The sequence below is a fragment of the Syngnathus floridae genome, chromosome 1, assembly GCF_059516105.1.
Source record: "Syngnathus floridae isolate MCC-2025c chromosome 1, RoL_Sflo_1.0, whole genome shotgun sequence".
Taxonomy (NCBI): Eukaryota; Metazoa; Chordata; class Actinopteri; order Syngnathiformes; family Syngnathidae; genus Syngnathus; species Syngnathus floridae.
The window spans coordinates 14948423-14969719 of NC_142413.1; the positions used below are offsets into that span (position 1 = coordinate 14948423).

Sequence of the window (21297 nt, forward strand, 5' to 3'; positions counted from 1 at the left end):
CCGGCGTTATTTGTTTTATTGATCAACATAAAATTGGGTGAACACACTATGACACATCTATGTCACCCAAAAAAGAATTCGAGAAACCCACGCAAGCACGGGGAGAAAATGCAAACTTTATACAGGTAAGCTGGAGCAAACCGGGAGGTGGGCGTCCTAACCCGTGTTCTACCAAGCTGCCCAGAAAAATAGCAATAATTTACTTTACTTCTTTTGAATCTTTTAAACTTTATTTTTTACATAAAGCATCATTTTTTTTAAATTTTAAACAAGAATGGCTCATGTTTTGAGCCAGTGCAATCAGACTGCTGCTTGTAGGCATGACATGGTTAAAGGCACTTGGAGTGTGACATTGGGGGTGGAGTGGCGGTGGTGGCGGCTAAGCACCATGACACAGAGACGCCGCGTCGTGATTGGTCCAGAGCGTCTGTTGTATCCAAGTGGAAGCACAGGCAAAGGGAGAGGCTTTACACGTGCCGCTGAGTCACATGACTCATCACTCTCTCTCTCTTCTCTCCTCATTGTCTTTTTCTTCTTCCTCGCAGGCGGCCAATAGGAAGCCTTCCTGAATTAGCATCCCCTGCTACCCGAGAGAGGCTTTAAAATAATGTCAACAGACAAGAGCACTATTGACTTTTGAATGATAAACAACATGCAAGTAGTATGAGGTCAATAGGCAGAGAGCCAGGGTTCAAAGGTCAAATCCAACCTGCCTTTATACCACGTTCATATTGACACCAATCTAAAATCTCTTGGGGATGTAATCAATAAATAAATACTAAAATTATTTGAATATTTATTCATATGCGTTTAAATGTTTTGGTTAAAAATGGCTGTTTTTCTCCATTTAATCAAATACTCGCTGTATACAGTTATTATTTATAATTATTATAGTATATATTTTACATTTACAACACTTATAACACAATACATAAAAAAATCTAAAGTAAACATTTGATTTGTTTACATTTATATTACTTGACCAATATTACTTGAAAAGAATGAAAAATACATCGTCTAAACACATAAGCAGAAAACTTTAAAACATTTGAAACATTTAAAAGTAATGTACAGAAATGCAATGAGAAACAAAATTAGGTATCTCAAATCACCAAAAGAAAAAAAAGATGTAACATGAAACAGTGCCTTCATCCTATACATAGAAATACCAAAATGTGAAAAAAGAACTATCAAAACTTAAAATATAAAGGTTATTCCCAAATTAGTGACGTTATCCTCTCTCTTCACACAGAGCAGTGTGCACGTGTGTGTGCGTCTGTGTGTGTATGTTAGCTTCCCATTAGCACTGCTATTGATCACGGGTGGACATTACACGTGTGCCAGTGTGTGTGTGTGTGTGTGTGTATGTGCGTGTGTGCAAGTGTACGTCTGTGTGTGTGTGTTGTGCGTGCATGTGTGTGAGAGAGAGAGTAAGAGCGATTGCTGTTTCCAAGGCCGTCTGAAGGCCGCCTCGCTTCTGGATCGATGATGTCACAGTCGCACAGGGGGATGCTCCACGGGCTGCGAAGAGGAGAGGCCAGCGTAGCTTAGCATAAATAATGGTCAAAGAATACCGACAGCAAAAGAAGTGATCACCGGTAAAGGACATTTGGCTTTAATCCAACACTCTTTACCCCCCAATATACATACTTCACAAGAAAACTCTTACAGCTCACCACAACAAATGAAGCACAAAACATTTATCGAGTATACGCAGTACTAAAATAATAATGGTCATATCTCACTGTAATCAGAAATGTGTTTAGTGTATAATTGGGGCCAGTTAAATTCATTGTGTAATTATGTAATAATGACAAGTTCATTTCCAAGGCCATGAGGGTGTTGTGATTGCCTCTGGTAGTTTTCCTCTTTAATGTGACACATGCACACACACTCGCAGCACTTACAAGTCTATTATGACAGTTGGCGTCAAGGAATTCAAAACAAGAAAGCCTCTGGTCTTCCCCACAAAACACACACATGCACATGACATGACATAGTACATGTAACGGTCACACTGCTGTGTGACGGACTAATAACACACTCACACACACACACGCGTGTGCACACACACGCACACATATGTGCATACACACACACACACGTGCACACAAAAATATTGAGGCCCCCTCATTGTGTGTTTTCATAACGTGGTGTAAAGGTTAAGTCCTGGTGTGTTTGTTTAATGTGAACACACAGAAACACACACACACACACACACTATGCTGCTCAAGTGGAAAAACAACAAAGGGGTCAAGCTCCCGGTAACCCCTGGCAGGTGTAGGCAGCGGGCACACTGTTTCGTAGACCCCGCAATGGCGCTCGCAGAAAAAAATAAATTAAGCAACACTGCCTGACTTTGACTCCACATCTGTCAATATAATTTATAATATATCAACGTAATACCCCTGATATAACAATTTCACCAATTCATAACCAAAGGAACTAGACAATCAAAGCAACTGAACCGACTATTCGAGGGCAATCTTAGATGCTGAAACTTGCTTAAACTTTTTCAACATGACGAATTCAGCATACTAATAATATAAAAAAAACAACAACAATGTACATGGACGACATCAGGTGCCCGCGGACCAAATCGACCTGGAGACGCAGCGAATAAAAAGCCTCATATATCTGTCACTCTCTCATGGACAAATGCCGGCTGATGGGAGAGCGTCCAATCTATTATTGAGCAGGACACCCATCATTCCGTGAGGCTGAAGGTCAGTGCCATCAATAACCCCCATGGTAACCCCACCCACAACACACACACACAAACACACACTATATGTAAAGGTAATGGTAATCCATTACTATTAGTTTGAAGAGAGGTTGGTTGGAGAGGATAAGATGAAGTTGACATGAAGCTTTGAGCTCTTCTTTTTCAGGAGAAGAGGGAGAAAATGGATGAAGAATGACATGGGCAGCGGAGGATGTGTGCGGAGATAAAAGAAGGCGAACAAGGTGAAGGATGAAAAGGAGAGCAAAGAGGAGTAGGGCAGGTCAAACTGATTGCTAATGCTGTCAAGAAGTAAAAAAAAAAAAAGTGTCAAACAAACGAATATGTGGCATACCGAGGTGGTTGACTTCCAGGGTTCAACTGTATATTGAAATATAGTATGTACGTAGATATACTGCTGAGATTTAGTATCTGTGATGTACTATGTACAATTTACCGTCTCCATTAAATTTGCTTGTAAAAAAAGGTGACATGCTTTTAGGTGTCTTACTTCTGCCACATATTGTAGACAAAGATAGGCTTGGCACAGTGCACAGATGTTTGGTGACAGATGTGCACTGACAGGGCTGCAGTACACAGGATTAATACACATAGCAGCACACGTCACACTGCATCAAGCCTCACCCACGCCGCCGCCTGTGCAATTGCAGCGTCAGCCTGTTACAATTTTGTAGACACATTACAGTCTGGTGGCGCTATCAGCAGAGGGTGCTCTTGGGAGCTTGGACGTGATGAGTCGAGGAAGCGTCTTGTAAGACAATTGTGGGTCCTTGAGTAAGAATAGTTGAGAAGCCCCAAGCTACTGCTACCTTTTTTAAGTCTTTAAAGAGGCTTGGACCATTTTTCTATTTCTGTCAATCATTCCGTTAGTTAGTTGTTGCGATGGCCATTCAGTGAATTATCTGGTTTGTCATTCAGCGATTAATATGTAAATTGGTCAGAATAAGTTTATTATTAGGCCAGTTGGTTAGTTATTTACTTGGTTAGCTAGTTAGTTAATCATGTCAGTTGGTGAACTACACACTCAAACAGACTTTACTTAGTCCATTACTTGGTCCTAAATTGTTATTTATTCAGTTAGTTTTGATCTTTACAGCAGGTTTGTTAGATTTTGTTCGTTTATTTTAGTACTTTGTATGTACATTGTGTTAGTTTTTTTGATAGTTTTGGTATTAGTTTTTTTTTTTAACCATATCAAGATTAAAAAAGGTGGAGTCTGTGTAATGAAGTACAGTACACTTCTCAACTATTTGACCTTATTTTGTCATTATCTTCATATGTACAGCAATAACAAAATCAATATATTTGAAATGAACCTGCACATACACTTACACATGTCTACACGCACGTACACTTACACACATCTACACACACACACGCACACACACCATTGCATGCAGCGGCACAGATGGTTGGCTGTCACCCAGAGGCTTCCATTAGCAACATTTGGTTAACCGTTGTCTTTCTGCATGCAGACACGCATACACAGGCACCGACACATTTGTAATTAAAATTATCTTATCACAATCATATTACAAAATGATTCAGGTGATTACTTGTCGTCTTTGAATACCATTCACCAAAGAATTCACTGACTGCGTTTCAAGATCAAGTCAGTGCACTTCTTCTGCGCTCCACTAGGGGGCGGCTCTGAGAGACAAATTCTATTTTTAGCCCGCGTTCAGCTGGAGGATCAGATATTTATAGAATGAGATCTGTTACTGTTACACACGTGCAACTCTGCTGCATCAACACACACGCGCACACTACATCTGCAGACAAGCAGCGGCCAGCAGATGCCTGAAGACATTTTGTAGCAAATGGCTGATGAAGGAGCACATCGAGGTTGACACGTACACACATAAAAAACACACATAGGCAATTTAAGGGGCAACACAAATGTTGAACATGTTACAACGCCAGTTATCCATGATAGCTGACACCTTGAACAACAGAAATAATCTCTCTGGACCAGGGGTGGGCAGTTAATTTCTACAAGGGGCCACATGAAAAACCTGAGCGTGTCAGAGGGCCACACCTACGATAACTTAAACCTGCTCAATTTTCTTCCATTGTAAAATGCACTAAATTACTTATTTTAAATAGCTGGTACTGATAATTAGAAGAATACAATTATTCTGTTTATATTTATATCAAGCTATGTGAAATTGTGGTGTATAGGTCAAATAAAAAAAAATCATGCTAAAAATTCAGCATATAAAATCAAATGATTTATATGTAAAATAAACGCATGTAAAATAGTTTCTTTTACTGTTATTTTTGTATTTATTGTAGTGTTTTTTTCAAATAATTCAATTTGTTAACCCCTTTATTCATAAATAACCAATTATTCAATCAAATGAAAAACGTTATATTGTTTAGAACTAATATTTCAGGTATGCAAAATGACTTACTTTGATAAATATTTTATTCATAATTACCTTGATATTCTATTCCAATATTGTCCTAAGATTCTATATTTTTAACTCTTAACTTTTTAACCAATACAACGGTCGCATTTTGTATTTCTTTAGGGCATTCATGACAAAACACAGGTTTTGAAATTATGAGCTTCTATCAAATGGTCAAAACGTCAAACTACGGGTGCTCAAGTCATCTGCAGTCCTTAAACTTATCATTGATTTTCTTAATACATATGTTCTACTATGGTATCAACTTAAGTGGAATTCTGTTATGGAAATAATGAAACAAACATTCCTGGACAACGTATGCAAATGCTTGGCGATATTATAATTCTGCATTTTGGAGTGTGACTTAAAGAATGATAGCCAGAATTCCAAAGTCAAAACCGTGTGGAATGAGTTGGATTTCATAGCTTTATTGAAGTATCTTTAGCATCGGCGTGCTGCTACATTCAACGAAATGGACACTTGCAATGTCTCCAATAAGTTAATAAGACACCCAAAAAACAGTAATACAGATATACAAATTTAGAGCACAAGCGTACACGTTTGTGTTAATACTGGCAACACACACACTGTGCAATGTTATTAATATTCCCGCATGCATCAGGGCGATAAAACAGAATGCAGAATCAAATTTTTAGCTCTGTGTTTGCGTTATTTGCAATACTAAAACTAGTTTTAGATTATTTGAATATTATATTTATTGGATTATTTCAAGTTTTGTTTGTTTCTATCGTGCAAAGTGGGAATTATGAATTACCCGGGAAACGAGGAATATAAAGTTAGTCATTCTGTATATGTGCCAGCTGGTTGGTTTGCTCTTCGTGTTGCTCTTCCGTTTGTGTTCATATATTGTTTGCATATCAATGGGATTTTGTATGGTTTGCTGTTAATCAGCGGAGTTATGTAGTTGTTTTAGATACACAGTGACCTGACATTGTATACATTTACTTAGTTTGATAGTAAGCTTCAACTGGGAGTGACAAATACCTCAAAACATTTTAGTGCTAAATTGTTTACATTTGGAAAACTAATGTTCCTGTCTCAAGTTTGTACACACAGGTTTAAATTAAGTCTGACAACTTAAAAAGAATTGCAAGTCAGTCACTCAAGTACTTCAAGGCATCACTATATTTACAATTTCCGTCCTACCAAATCCTGACATGTCTTTAGTGCACTAATGTAATAACATAAAAAAGTCCCTCTAAACATCACAAAAACTATGATACAAAATGCACACAGAAGGCAAAATCTGCAGCGTTTCCTTCATTTCACCGACATCTCACTACAGCGTCTCTTCACAGTCATGTGGAAGGCATTGAGTCATCTCCATAGCAAAAAACAGCATTAGGTCCTTCAGTGTCCATGCAGTGGCGCCACTGTAGCTGCTAACTGGTTAACAACACACACACACAGCCCATCATCTCTAACAACTAACCACTGAGGATGGTTTAGGTGGGTGGGGGACTACATAATGTTTTCTGAGCTTTTAACCACTGGCTGAATTTCAACAGAACCTCTCAGGACAGACAATCAAAATCAAAAAACAAATTAAGTTAGTCATATACTAAGTGAAGTCAAGTGTTTAGAGCAAAAAAAAAAGAAAGAAAAAAAAAAGTAGCCCAAAACAGTTAACCGTTGAAACCAAGTCAAAAAGACTTGAGCAACAGTTATGTAAACATTTCAAGAATCATTCAAAACCAAGTCAAGAATTAGCCTAAAACAGTCAAAGATGAAGTTAAAAAAAACAAAGACTTTGTTCAAAAAGGTAACAACCAAAAAAAAGGTAACAAGTAAGAAACAAAAGTAAAAAAACTGTGAAAAAGTCATGAATAGCCCAAAACAAAGTCAAAGAACCAATCAAAAAAAAAAAAAAAAAAAAAAAAAAAAAAGCAATAAATAGTCCAATCCAATTCGAAAACCAAGGCAAGAACCAGTCGAGAGGAGTGAGGAAACAAATCAGAAATCATGACAAAACATATCTAAAAGAGTCATAAAATGTCAAGAACTATCTAAAACCTATATTTACTTTTTTTGGACAGATTTTGACTTGGTTTTTGACTAAGTTTTTGAGTGTTCTTTTGACTGGTTTTGACACAGTTACTTAATTTTTTTTAACCTGGTTCTTGTCTGTATACATTCATTTGCATTTTGACTGCTAGACTTGGTTTTGCCTTTTCAATTTTTCTGTTGTTGAAAATTCCCCCCCCACCGTGGTTCGAAGAGTTGTAACCAGTGTTTTGTTTATTGTGTGCAGCCAGTATTTAACACACATCTATTTCTTTATGGTTGATGATGTCAGCTAACCTTTTGCACACGAGCGCCCACAGCAGATGTTCTAGCAGAATGGTTGGCAGGAGGTTAGTGCGCCCGGGATGGGGGCCACGGCCAGGTAGTTGGAGGGCACATAGCCCCTTTGCCGACCTCGCACCTCCACCAGGCTCCACTCACGGTTGCCCCGCTTGTCGTGAGGCTCGAGGACATGCACCGGGTCGCCTGCCGCCACAGAGACTTCGTGGTTCCCTCGTGCTGTGAAGCCATACATCGCAAACACCTATAGACACACCGGGCGGCAGTCAGTCGCAGCCACACGGTTGTGTGGCCTCAGCATGCAGGAGGAATAAAAAATATAGAAGACTACATTCGAAAAACAGCCGCAAGGTTGCTGGGCGTCGGCATAGAGGAGAAAAAACAATTTTCCACCTGGGTGAACTGACCGGACACAACTTTGCCAATGGCCCGCTGAATTTCCATTGCACCCCACAAAAAAGGAAAGAATAACAATGAAGACGTAGTGGCCACAAGAGGTCCGTATATTAGGAACTAGCAACCAGAGGAAAAAACAATTCTTGCAATTAAAAAGAACAGCAGCCCAATCAGAGCAAGGCTTATTTACATCTTGCATATTAGTGAGAAATGCATGTAAGTGCCTTACATCCAACAGTTTTTGGTGTTAGCATCTTAACATATTGGAGTGCTCCAATGGGAATGCATTTGACTGCTCTGTACAAAAGTCAAACGGCTGCTGAATAAGCTTTGGGATTTTGTTTTTAGTTTATTCACTTATTTTTGGACAGTTTCTTTTTCTGGTTTTGAACTTCTGTGTTTATTCACAACATTGTTCCACGGTTATTTTTTAATTTTTTTATTGCTATATATATTCTTTTTCTTTACTGTACATGGCGTTTGACAGCGATGTCATTATTTTCTCCCTGACAGTGACGGCATGTTGCCAGGAAGTTAAGGCTCTCTCAAACATAACGCATTTGGGCTTAAATGAACGGCCCTGTTTCCTGAAATGAACTCTTTGTTGTCATTATCACGGTCATGTGACCTCAAATTGTGCAAGTCTCTCATGAGAGAAGGCTCAGGGGTGACCGGAGGAGGTCACCTGAACCTTCAGTCATTTTGACAGGCGATAAGGAAGTGCACTGCATCATACACACACGCATGCACGCGTGCGCACGCACATGCACACACGCACGCACACACACATGACATCACGTCAATCAATCACACACAAATGCACACACTCAGTAGTCACACTTGCTAGTGTCGGAGTAATTTCAGATTGCACCATATAAACACTATTATATAATGTTATTATTGTCAATATAATTAAATGTCATTGCTGAAGTCCTGCTTTATTTATGGATTGTAAGTAGTTGGGGGGGTTTATTGACTCAAGTGCAGAGAGCCAGGCAACCGGCCGACTATTATGGGTATTATAAGAGGGATTTATTTGAATGTACGCACTTCGTAATGATAACTATTATTGATCTGGCTCTTGGCTTGTTTTTTTTTGGAGGGGGGGCTGGTTTTGCTATTTCAGACTTGCTATTGTTTGTTTCTTAAAGACCCTGTAAAGTAAATGTTTTTTACATAAGCGAAAATACGTAAAATTCATTACCATTAACCATTGTTACTATTTTTCACCAGTTAAAGTCTTACAGATTTTTTAAGGAATGGCAAAAAAGGAGTTGCCCCTCCCTCAGAAATTGAGCACCTTCGTTCACCTCAGACCTGTTGAGAGACTTTCATCTTACTTCAGTACTTATTTGCTCTTGTGATGGGCGAGACCCAATACCAAATATCGGTATCAGTGCGGATACCAGCCTTAGTTCATAGTATCGGTACTCGCAACAATGACTGTTACCAGTATAGGCCGCCCGCTTGTGGTTTTACAATCAGAAGCCCAGAAATTAGAAGAATAGAAAATTACCATTAATTTCAGACAAATTTAAATTGCTTTTTTGGGATATAAAAGGTATTTTTCAAAAAAAAATACTGTGACTGTTTTTTGTGGGAAATTTTATGTATCGAAAGTACTAGTCACTAGTGCTTAGTGTCAGTGTTGGTGACTATTCAAGTACTCGTACTGGTATCAGCGCTCTATATTTTTGATGATCCTATAAGCTACTACACTGCTGCTCATCAGTTTTTTGGCCCAGACTACTTCATTTGCACTACCTTTGATTCCATCATGAAAAATATGCCACTATTGCAGGGAAGGTGACGAAGGAGGATTTTTGTGTTTTGTTTATTAATGCAGGGCAATAACACACCCAGCAGCTCAAATATTGTCCTGCCCTGTAAACAGCCGTAACTGATTTAACTGTACAGTAATGTGCGTGTGAGGATGAGTGTGGTCACCTGGAAGCATGGCTGGCTGAAAGCCAGCCCAGTGGCTGTTGCAGTCGTGTGTGGGAGCTCTGATGTGTATGAGTGTCTTCTGAAGCCACCGGTAACCTGCGGGAGGTTCAAATGAGGCGAGGGTGGAGGCTCCTCCTCGGCCTGGTGATAGCGGGTCAACTTGGAGGCCGGCGCATAGCCTCGTCTGTCTGCAGGGCACAAGCGCAACCACACTTGTTAGGTTATTAGACACAGCTTGATGCAACTGGTGTGGGAGGTTCTGGTTTTGCTTCTGTTGATGGGTTTTTGGAGAATATCTCAGCTAGTTTTGACTTGGTTGTTCTACACTTGTTCTGGACTGGTTCTCAACCAGCAGCCAACCACTCACCCCCAGCATCCACGAGCCATCTGCGTTTGTCTCCGCGGGTATCTGCCTGACTGATGACGGCCACTAGTTCTCCCTTGGCGAGGTTTAGGTCCAAGTCTCGGCTGCCCACCACGGTGCTCACCACCTGGTATATCTTGCCGGAACTGTGCTTGTTCGTCAGCTGCTGGAGTCGCTGCTGCGAGGACGAGTTTAATGGCTGACCAAAGCAGATAGTAAAGATGGGGAGAAAAATGTCATGTAATGTCATGCAGCTTGACCTACTGATCATGTTAGCCAATGAGATAGTGACTGAGCAGGAAAGATGATCGCGCCTTGTTTGGTTCACATTGAATTACAGTTTATAGTATTCACACGTCCAACGACTAAAGTTTCCTACTTACTTGTACTTCTAAAGCCATTTTAATTGCTTTCAATCCATCAAGCTTGTTTTACATTTACATTTCGTCATATTACTTGTTCTTCATGTAGTTGCTAACTTGGTTCTTGGTGAGGTTTTTGATTTATTCCTTGACTAATTTGACTTGTCACCGACTTTAGTTTTTGACAGTTTTTAACTCGGTTATTAATTTTGACGAGCTTTAACGTTGTAGGTTTTATTTTGCCAAATTTCTAGAAATTTTACTCGTTTATGACTTGGAATTTGATTTTTGTTTTAACATTGTTATTTTTTTACTTTATCTCTTGTTTTTGACCTGGGTTTGTCTTTTTTGTTCATGGTTCTTAAAAATGTTTTGAACTTGAATTCTTCACGTTTTACTTGTGTTTGACTTTGTTTTTTACTTTATTCAAAATGTTCAGAGAGTAACCAAAAGAATGCATGAACTAATTAATTAATATGACAATTTATAAAATTACTATATATGGAAAACATGTAGCTTAGAAGTTTTTTTTGAATGAACTAGCACTTTTAAATTGAAAATACCAAACATTTTGGCCTGTCAGCTGTAGATAACGGTTGACCACTTTCAAATGGTTGCCTATTGTCAAAACAACTCAAAAAGGAGAAGAGTAAGCAAGCTATCCTTGCTAGGAAAGTGAAATATTTGTCGGTCAAGGTAGCACTGTAGTAAATAGAAAACGAATAATAAAGCAGGTAAAAAAATATGTTGAGGTGTGTACGGACCAGAGAGGAGGGCCGCAAAAGCGTCTCTTCCACACTTTGACACAAAGTATCCAGCCTCCTCGCCCTTTCGAGCACCGCCGTCTCAGCCCACTCCCAGAATACAGCAGTGTTTAAAGAGCTGTGAGGAAGCTGGGTGGGAGATAAAAGGCATGGTAGGAACAAGTGAAAACAGCCATAAAAGGTCTTGGCTCCAATATGGGACTGGTACCTGTTGAGCGAAACTCTGGAAGAGCTGCTGCAAGTCGGAGGCAAGGTCTTTGTGGAGGCAGCTGAACGTTCCCAACATGCTCCAGATCATCTGCAACGCCAAGGTGTTGAACTTGGGAAGCTCGTTGAGGAGCAACGTGTTCATTGTCCTGCATTAAGAGTACCAGAACATTCCTGTTAGGACCCACATTAATTTAGTTAGCAACAAGAAATTTGCTAGGCATGTCAAAAAAAGTCTCAAGAATCCATGCCTGACACGACACGTCTGCAATTTTGCCTTGACAATGACATTTTACCCATTTTCAGCATGTCCTAAAACGACATCCTCGCTAGTTGTCCTTAGCAAGATGAAAGTTGGTAGGAAGGTAAGTTAATCTTAAATAGACCCCAGAAAAACTTTCAATAATTGGTTATTGAATCCCATGATGGAGGGGAGGAGGAAGCGAGAACGGCCATGATGTCATTTCTGTACCTAAAGCATGCCAGTTCTCACCTATACGTGTTGGCAATAGCCTGCTCGTCGTAGCTCAGGGAAGGCTTTGCCTCAATCACTTCATAGTCAAGTAGCTTGTGCAGCCTCTTACGGATCAAGTTCCTTGGGCCTGCCAGGAGGTCACGTAGTGCACACAAAGGTTTGTGGATCAACGTCCTCATCCTCTTTTCCTGCGTGGCAAACAGCGACCACGTCAGTTATCAACAATATATTGACGTGATTTTAGTTGATGCTGGTTTGTCACTCACAAATTCAGGCAGGATCCACTGTCTGAGTCCAGTGGTGATCTCCTTATAACAAATGGGCACCTTCTCGCCATCCATGTCCAGGTCAAACTCCTCCGTTTTGCAGTCCAGGAAAGTCTGACCATCAAACAAAGAAGATAGCGATGTTGTTCTTGCACGTCAACTTATTCCAATGCCAAGTTGGTCCAGCAAGGTGTAGCTACCTGGAGGTGATGGAGGTAGAGCTCCACATTGTCCAGTAGCTGCAAGATGCCATGCTCAAGCACATAAAAGAAGTTCTCGAGTGCATCAAACTCCTCATCCACTAGCTGTAACAGAACACAAACAGTACGTACCAAAGGCTGTCACTATCAAATAGTTCAACAATCGATTTTTCTATTGATTATACTAGGGATTAATAGAATAATCAGATAAAATTATATTTGGAATGAAAGTGTATTACAAAACTTTTCCCCTTTTACTGTTTTATCAGCTACATTATTGTTGCTGATTTGGTATTGTTTAGTGGTTAAAAATAAGACAATATAATTGTTTCACAGAAGAGAGATCAATGTTGTACTCATCAGTCATAGTTTTGATACTGATTCGGTTACTGGTGCGCCTTTTCTTTCCCAAAGTAAAAGCAGGTGTTTGGCTAGGTAACTTTCTTCATGAATGAGTACAAACGTTAATTAAAAATTGGTTGGTGGCCATGACTGTCTTGCTTCTTCTTCTTCTTTGTACATCTGTGGTCATCTTCTTGTTCTTCTTTGTCTCTTTTTTTTTAACCACAAAGAAGAAATCCTGCTACAATCCGCTAGGATTGTACTTTTGGCTAAAGATGCAATTACAGTTAAGGTTAAATGATTTAAGACAATAAAATAATAATAATAATAATAAAATTAGTATTTGCCAATCTTTCATCAGCCTTGTCCCGCGGTCCGTAGCTATGCAGCTGCTTACTATCTGGCATATGCTCAACTGAATGTCTGACTCAACGGCACATTTGAATAACATTCTGAGTTTCCGAACAGAATGTTGCTCGAAAGTTCCGTTGGGTTGTTCAGGGTGGTCCTTTAAAAAAAAATACATACACAATAAAATTCTTCTTCAACAACAAAAAAAACACTAACACTCATGAACACTCATATGTTCCTCGCATGAACTGGAGGAAATGTGTAGAAAGATCCTGGGAAAAATCAGAAGGTAAGTCAAGTTGCCCAGTTTAGCGGAACAGTACTTGTAACATTTATGCACGTGAACAAAAAAATACTGGAATGTTCTTTAGAAGGTTCTTGGACACCATTTCATCAAATTTTCACCCCCCAGCCCCGATGATGGACATTAAAAACTGAAACTATTTTCGCTGCACGGCCCACCGGCTATAGTGTGTGTTTGATGCGTGAGCGTGTCACCTTGGGAACCATGCCTGTCTCATGTTTGATGAACTGCCCAATCCTGGCTGTTTTCTTAGCGATGCTGTGCGAATTCAAGCGATTGATCTTGTCCATGATGCTCAGCGTTTCACTCTTTTTGTACTTGTCGGCTATGAGGACGCCAGGAACAAACAAAGAGTTCAAACTCATCCCGTCGGCTGATCTCAGATGTGCTGAGAACTTTTAAGAGCTTCTCACCAACTTCCCGGAACCGCTTGAACTCATTGATGTGACAGTTTATGGCGACGGAGGTGTGTGCCGTCTTTTCCAGCAGCGAGTACGCCGGGTGCTGTGTGTCCGTGTGCTTCTGGATTGTCTGCAGGAGGAGAGGGTAGCGGGCTATCCGCTGCACAGGCATCACCAGGAAGAAAGTCAGCGAGCTGGCGTTCACTTCAGGCCTGTGGAATTACATAAATGAGGACAGGGAGTCAGGAACCTTTGTCTTGTGAACATTTCAAAACCTACGCTGATGTCTTGATGACGTTGACAATCTGGTCCCACAGCGCCTCCTTCTGTTTATAGGAGTTCTCCACCATGGTGACGCGATTGTAGTTGGATAGGTACTCCTTGTAGGCTGCCTCGATATCAGAGGACAGGCTGAGGAACGCGTCACCTGTTGGAAAGTCAGACAAGGGGAAATTAGGGTGGGTTTGAGGTCCATGGATTGTTAGTTAGAACTAAACCTTTCCATGGGGAAACCTACAATCATGAATTCAACTTCTACAACCATGTTGTGTGTTTCAATAGTCCACAGATCAAGTGTGCTGTGAACATAAAAGCTGGCCAGAGGATAAAGGGGTTCCTACTTACACAGTGCCTCGAGGAAGAGCGGCTCTCCGGGCTGGAGCTGCTTCTGCTCTAGTAGACTAAGCAGCCGACTGGACACGTCCATCACATCCTCAACATACAGGAACATGCTGTCTAAGTTAGCCAACGGAGGCTGTGACCAACACACAATACAGAAAGACACACACTGTGAAACAACAAAAGGCCCACTCACTCATGTTGTGTTCACAAGACATTTTGGTATTTATTAGTGTGGTTCACTAAATTGTTCTGCCAACACCAGTTGTCAGTAGCACAATTACACTTTTAGAGGATGACATGGCCTTACTGAGGGCTTTAGCCAAATCCAAACTGCACCAAATTTAGCAAGCACTTGTATGCTGGTGAGAAAAAAACAGCAAAACTGGCCTGTTAATCTCTCACTGGGCATCTTCCAATAATTTACCATACATTAGTTTAACAACTTTTATGGTACACATAGTTTGCCAATAATAAGCTGTTCTTTCAGTGTCATAAAGAAACAATGTGGGCCGCAGCTTTTGAGTTGGTCTGATGCGCAAACAGTTGGCCAGTGAGATAATGAACAATTTGTATTGTGCCCAGAAAACAAGCCCACAACTTGAGCATTCAACAATGCTGCACAATGGCAACATTGTCTAAATGAGGCCATTTTTCACCATTCACAATGTTTAGGACATTTCACTCCTCACTCCATCTTATTATTTTCCAAACTATCCATGTACACTCACTATAAATCCTGCTTGTTACTTTCTGTTTGAGCAGCACCCAATTCCTTATTTTGATTTTTTTTCTGACACGGTTAAATAGCATCTCCATTGTGTGTTATCATTTCCATAAAGCCACATTCCATTACACTTTACAACATCTTTCATTAGCTACACTGTGATTAAAAATCACACAGGTGGAGGAATCCAGCCAAGTGGCCGACGTGTTCTACTGATTCGGATGTTTCCTACTTTTTTGTTACTATTTCTGCTCTGACCTTGTTTGTATTGTAGTTTGTTCCTTTTTTCTATTTGGTTTCGAGTATTATTGGGACCGACTGACATGAAGCTATCAGCACGTGACAACTTAGGTTTTGCAGGTTTTGTAGGCATACTAATTGTCATGCCCATGGCTCACCGACTGACAGCAAAGCAGCTTTGCAAAAATGTTACCTGGCGAGATGTTTCTGCATTTACGGGCATCACGTTGCACCAACACATTTTGGTATGCTGTACCTGTAATTTTTGCAGGTTGTTCCTGATGGTGAAGGCGCTGACCTGCAGCATTCTCAGGTAATTTCTCTCAGACTGCAACAGCTCCTGAACGGACATCAGCTGCCTCTGTGCAGCCCTCTCCTTTGCTGCCTTCTCCTCCTCCGCCATCTTGTCCACCTCCTCCACTGAGGAAATGGTCACATCTGCACTCTTCTCGTCTTCATTCTCTCCAAATGCATCGTCCTCGAGATCATTCTCCTCCTGAATCTTTTCCTCTTCCGATGATGGCTTGCTCAGGGAGAGGTTCTTCATAGCGCCCGGGGACCGAGAGGGATTAAAAATTGTGCGGGGTAAGGGCACAGGCGGAGGCATCCTCGGCACCTCCATGATGGAGATCACTCTAATTGAGTACAATAAAATATCACGTTTATTGATATGGTAGCACAGGGTACAAAGTCTGTTTAATTATAGACAACAGGTACAATTGTGTGGTGTGGCTTGGCTTTGATTAGCGCATAGAGAGGGGCAGGGGGGATCCACAGGTGACGAGGTTTTGTTGTTATTGTTGGATGCACAAAGGAAAGCAGCAGTCGCTAAGGTTTTGTCATGGAAGTGGGAAGCTAGAACGATTAGGAGCTTAACTCACCAGGAGCCCGAGCGAGACGTTGACAAAGCATCTGCGGACGCACCGCTGTGACAATTAGTACTGCGGCGACTGCGAAACGACGAGCGCGGTGACTCGAATCTAATGCGTGAATGAATCATAAGACATTTTAGGAAATCACAATCATGTAACTCATTTCAAGCATCTGTTAGCTCAACACTGTGATTTCTCATGACGACATGTCCCGTAAGTCGCTGTTACTTTGGAATAACATTGATCAATTAGTCATCATAAGCAACCTTGTCACTTTAATCAACAGGTTTTGAGCCAGCTTCCACAAGTAGGAGTTCATCTATTAATTCTAATTCATCCCTGGACTAGGGTTTCAAATAAAGCTTGGCAATTCAAATGAGGGTTTCAAGGCTGGGTTGCAGTTTGAAAGTGTGGTTTCATGCTAGCATCAAGTGTTTCAAATGACATTTTCAAGCCAGGGTGAGGGTTGACGGGCATTAGTTAAGGTTTCTAAGTAATTCCAGAAAGCTGATTTTGCTGGCAATGCTCAATCTTAAATTCATTCCAAAAAGCTTGATTGTTCTCAGCAAACTAATAGTGATCTTATTTGTTTTTTAACACTAGATAATACAATATGCGGTTCAAAAAATTTGTATGTGTTAATGTTGTAACACGAATTTAAAAAATTTCCTCTCCAGCTAATAACAAAGCTTTGTCAGCAACAGGTTCACCCCGTATCAAATTGTCTGTATTATTTAATATTAGGGAAAACTTTATCCATTTCCATCATGCATATTCGTTGCATTCTATCTTATTCTTTTATTCTATCTTACTCTGTCATCCCAATGTGGCTCCATGTGGAGGAGTCCAGCAAACATAGTGAGTAAAGGGAGCTTTTACACCAACTAGTTACAATGCAAAAGTACTTTCTCGTACTCAAAATACAAAGCAACAATGACACAAACCTTATGAAGAAGACTTTTCAGCGTAGCTCTGATGATTCTCAATTCTGCTGCTGTATGGAAAACACAAGCACACACAAGCTCATTTAAGTTTCTCCACTGACTCACACACAAAAATACACACTCACAGAATGGCCTCATGTGGCACGAGTGTGTGAGTGTTGATTCACCATAGTGTGTGTGTGCGGGGGGATGGGAGTGGAAAGGAGGGTGGGCCGGCTGTTTGGTAGAGGAAAACAGGAGGGACACCCCCCCCATACACACATTCATGCACAATAAGCTGATTGACTGCAGCAGCCAGCACAGGGAAGAGGAAGTGACACTCACCCTGACACAAACTCGATTCGCTGACAGCTCCTCAGGGCAGCTGAGGACCAATCAGAACTTCTGCCGTCCCACCCTCTCCACCGGAAGGCCGGCAAGGGCCTGATTAAACGTCAGAGTCCCCTGGGGAAGACAAAAGCATGGCAGGACGTCCCATATTCTCCCAATTGGCCAGTCATGTTGTTCTGCCAAGAGACAATATCAATAAGATTTATAACAGCAGAAAAAATGTGTGGAAAAAAAAAATTCACTCTTTTCTATTGGTGACTGTACGCTAACATAAAAGTGTCACAAACTGTAATCCAAAACTGTTGGTCAGTTTTTATGTTAGTGTTTTCAGTCTAAATGCCTCTTATTGTTTTCATCAGCAGCTGGTAAGGTACTCTGATGTCACTTTCTGAGCCAATCATTCCATTAATCAATCTTCCATTAATAACTGGCAAGAGGAGTGATTGTGCACATGAATTTTTCTATTTTTACTTTGGGGCTCTTGACAGTTGTCAAACGCGCGCTATTTATCAAAGTGGCACCGGCTTCCCGGTAACGGGTTTGTCTTAGCCGGGATTAGGGGATTCGTCCGTAATCTAACCACCCGAGTTAAATTGACTCTACCAGAATCAATCTAATTTCTTTACGACGCCAATCCCTCTCAAGTCACCCGAAGCTCGAGCCGAGTAACTCAATTCGAGGCAAGACTTCGAAGTGACCGCATCGTATTGATGGCTCCCCTTTGTTCTGTTTGAAGCTGTTGTTATGTTACGGATATTTTTAGATGTATTTGTTAAGACCTCAAGGATTCGTTAATTTACTAGAGCGCCCTCGCCCTAGCTGAGCTCAAGATAACTACTTCGAACCAGATATGACAATTCCTGATGTTAAGGATTAAACCTGTCTTCACTTTAAAAAGAATTGAACGGCTTTAAAGAATGACTACGATAGGGGAATAAAAACATTTTAAAGTTGTAATTACTACATATAAAACCATGCTCAACATAGTTACTACGAAATAATCGATAACCGAATTAAGGCTTAAGAAGAGATTTAATGAATAAGCAAGCAAAAGAATTACAAGTCGAAAAAACAAAGAAAACAAGACTCACCCACTCAAAACAGAAGAGGAGACTAAAGGTCAAAAAACCTATTTGGTTGAACAAGTCGAGTGATCAGCTCTCCTTTGTTCCAAAATCCGAATTATGTTTAAAAACTAGGAAAGGTTCCGGCCGTGAGGAGCGTAGCCTAAAAAGTAAAATTGGCGATTTCCCCTTTCTGCCCGGAGCGGCTGTCTCCTCTGGCCTTCCTCGAAGCTTAAAATTTGACCAAGTCCAATTTGAAGACTCTGGAAATTCATCTTAGTAGATTTTAGTTCAATCTCAAAAAGAATGAAAAATCCATCTTCGTTCTTTTACTCCGGGCAGCATCACGGCTAACGCCCTGACTAGGAAGAAGAAGCCCCCGCTCTGCATTCGGGCATCATATTTATAGGCTTCTGACATTACCTCATTGGAATATGTAGATGAAAAGTCAGAATCCCTGCACCTCTGGTTGTCTTGGCAACCCTGCTACAAGCAGCAATCACTGCGCCCGACGGCCACCGGATGCAGGTGTTTCCTGTTTTGCTCGTTCTTTCCCTACTAGCCCTTAATGTCTCCTCTCAACTTAATATATTCAGGTATGGATGGAACACCAATGTTAAATACAGGTTGGAAAAAACATTGCATATATATACATATATCTTGTCTAATAAAGATCAATCTCAACCCATAATAATACTTAACATAATAATGGGTTCCTCCAACTTAAACAGAAATATTGATATTGCTCAAGCTGTTACATCTTAAAATTATGGCATAGCAAACTCATATTCCAAAAATGTGCATTGCTACGTGTTTGAACAGGTTGTGTCCTCCCAATTGCTAACAATTTAATTTATTAGATTTGTTAATTTCCATCAAGTCACCCCATGTCAAGCTTTAACACCATCTCCTGGTGAAATTTTGGAACTACTACATGTTTTGGGATAGCCAATGTGCCTGGGCCAAATTCAATACCTAATTTTACACCATCTTGTACCACCATGCCACTTGACACAGTCCACTCAAGTTGTTTCAGAGAGAAAGGGACATATGTATCTATTTGGTCAATGCCATATTGCCTGATGAAAATCATGGTCTTGAGACAAGGAAGGAATTAGTAATGGTGCCGGAGAGCTCGAAATGCTGCAGGACGACATTCCTGAAGCTGACAACTCATCAGTGCTGATTTTAGCTCAGTTAAAGACTAAACGCCCTTAAGACAAAAACTTTAGCATTACTTGACAACTCACTACCATATATTCAACTTCGCTTCCGTTAACTGTACATTCAGGAAGTGTTTAGCGTTCACATCAAAAAGTATTTTTTTTTAAACGACAATGTGTCCTTCAGTAATTTTATGAAAATTAAATATTAATATACGAGAAAATAAGAGAACTATATTGAGAATAAACTTTAGATTTTAGTAATATTACAAAAATAAAGTTGTGAATAATGCCAAATGAAAGAATATATATATTATAAATTGTAACTTTACTGAGTTTTAATATTAAAATATACAGGATAAAGTTGCAAATGCAATATTAAAGAATGAAGACCTAATAGTGCCCGTCTAAACTGCAAGAAAAAGTCAGATGACGATCCCGAAAAGTATAAATATTGCATGATGAGCTTTGAAAGAAAAGGTTTTCTCAAGCACAAATATTATGAGAAAAATTGTGTTTCGTCTCTACCAGCGGCACTTGTCTTTGTCTGTTATTTATCCTTTTTGAAATGTTGGCACTTGTTTTCTTGCACTCATATGCGCTACTGTGACAAGTAAATTTCCCCGCTGTGGGATGAATAAAGTTCTATCATCATCATCATCATCTTATATAATGAATTAGTTCTCACAGCATTCTCGATTGTTTCCACACAAAAAATATATTATCATGACATTATGACCTTTTTTTTGTCTTAATAGTTCAAGTTTATTGTATCAGATACCTGTCAACTTAAAGGGTTCTTCTCTCAAATGGTTTCTCCTGAGGAAGAATGACAGCAGCTCCGGCTGTAGAAAAAAAGAAAACAAAACACATTTGGTATTTTGCAAACTCAGCCATATTGTCATTGCAATCGTTAAGAACACTATTGAGTTAAATGCCATTAGAATCTGAGAGTTGCGCGTAGATTCTACGCCTTAGAATGACCAACAACAAGGAACAGGTGGACAACACAACAGATCACTCAAGTGTCAACTACAAGAAACAACACAAAACAGCATAATGGGTTTAAACACTATATACATACTTTAAAACCATAAAATAGTGAGATGTATGAACAATGACTGACATGTATCTATTTCTATTTAAAAAAAAAATTCAATGCAAGCAAATCCTGTTCGTTCGAGTACCGAAAGCAGCGTCGTTTGTCTGTAAAACTGTGTGAAAAGAGCGTTTGTGTCAAAGAATAAAACCATTTTCGTTACCTTGTCTCGGTTGTTCTCTCCAAGTACAAAACCCTCGGCTCTTGTTGTCACTCTGAAGTCGCGCGCAGTCGCGCACCTCATCGGTCAATCACGCATTACGCCTGTCATACTCGCGAGACTACCTGACAAACGGGATGTCTGGTCAATAAAACCACTGACTAAATGTGTTCAATAACATTTAAATTTTATTATTTTATTATTTTAATTATAATTATTTTT

General features: G+C 40.1%; 1 protein-coding gene across 7 annotated transcripts; it reads right to left on the reverse strand.

Moving 5' to 3' along the window:
* Positions 1-872: 872 nt before the first annotated feature.
* Positions 873-21223, reverse strand: arhgef37 (Rho guanine nucleotide exchange factor 37). 7 transcript variants are annotated; one of them, XM_088375172.1, is made up of 18 exons: positions 21079-21223; positions 20598-20661; positions 17584-17765; positions 17260-17309; positions 15700-16078; positions 14483-14612; positions 14138-14285; positions 13871-14070; positions 13652-13782; positions 12461-12565; positions 12261-12374; positions 12013-12182; positions 11521-11668; positions 11313-11441; positions 10190-10385; positions 9823-10010; positions 7477-7723; positions 873-1521 (listed from the first exon to the last, which is right to left on the reverse strand). In XM_088375172.1, the coding sequence occupies exons 5-17, from the start codon at positions 16063-16065 to the stop codon at positions 7508-7510; spliced, it is 2241 nt and encodes a 746-aa protein (XP_088231298.1). In that variant the 5' UTR covers positions 16066-16078; positions 17260-17309; positions 17584-17765; positions 20598-20661; positions 21079-21223; the 3' UTR covers positions 873-1521; positions 7477-7507. The 7 variants fall into 7 exon arrangements, with proteins under 7 accessions (XP_088231298.1, XP_088231320.1, XP_088231289.1 ...); XM_088375194.1 differs by lacking the exon at positions 873-1521 and adding an exon at positions 5567-6561; XM_088375163.1 differs by lacking the exon at positions 873-1521 and adding an exon at positions 16325-16423 and having other exon boundaries at positions 5567-7723.
* Between the last annotated feature and the right edge of the window lie 74 nt (positions 21224-21297).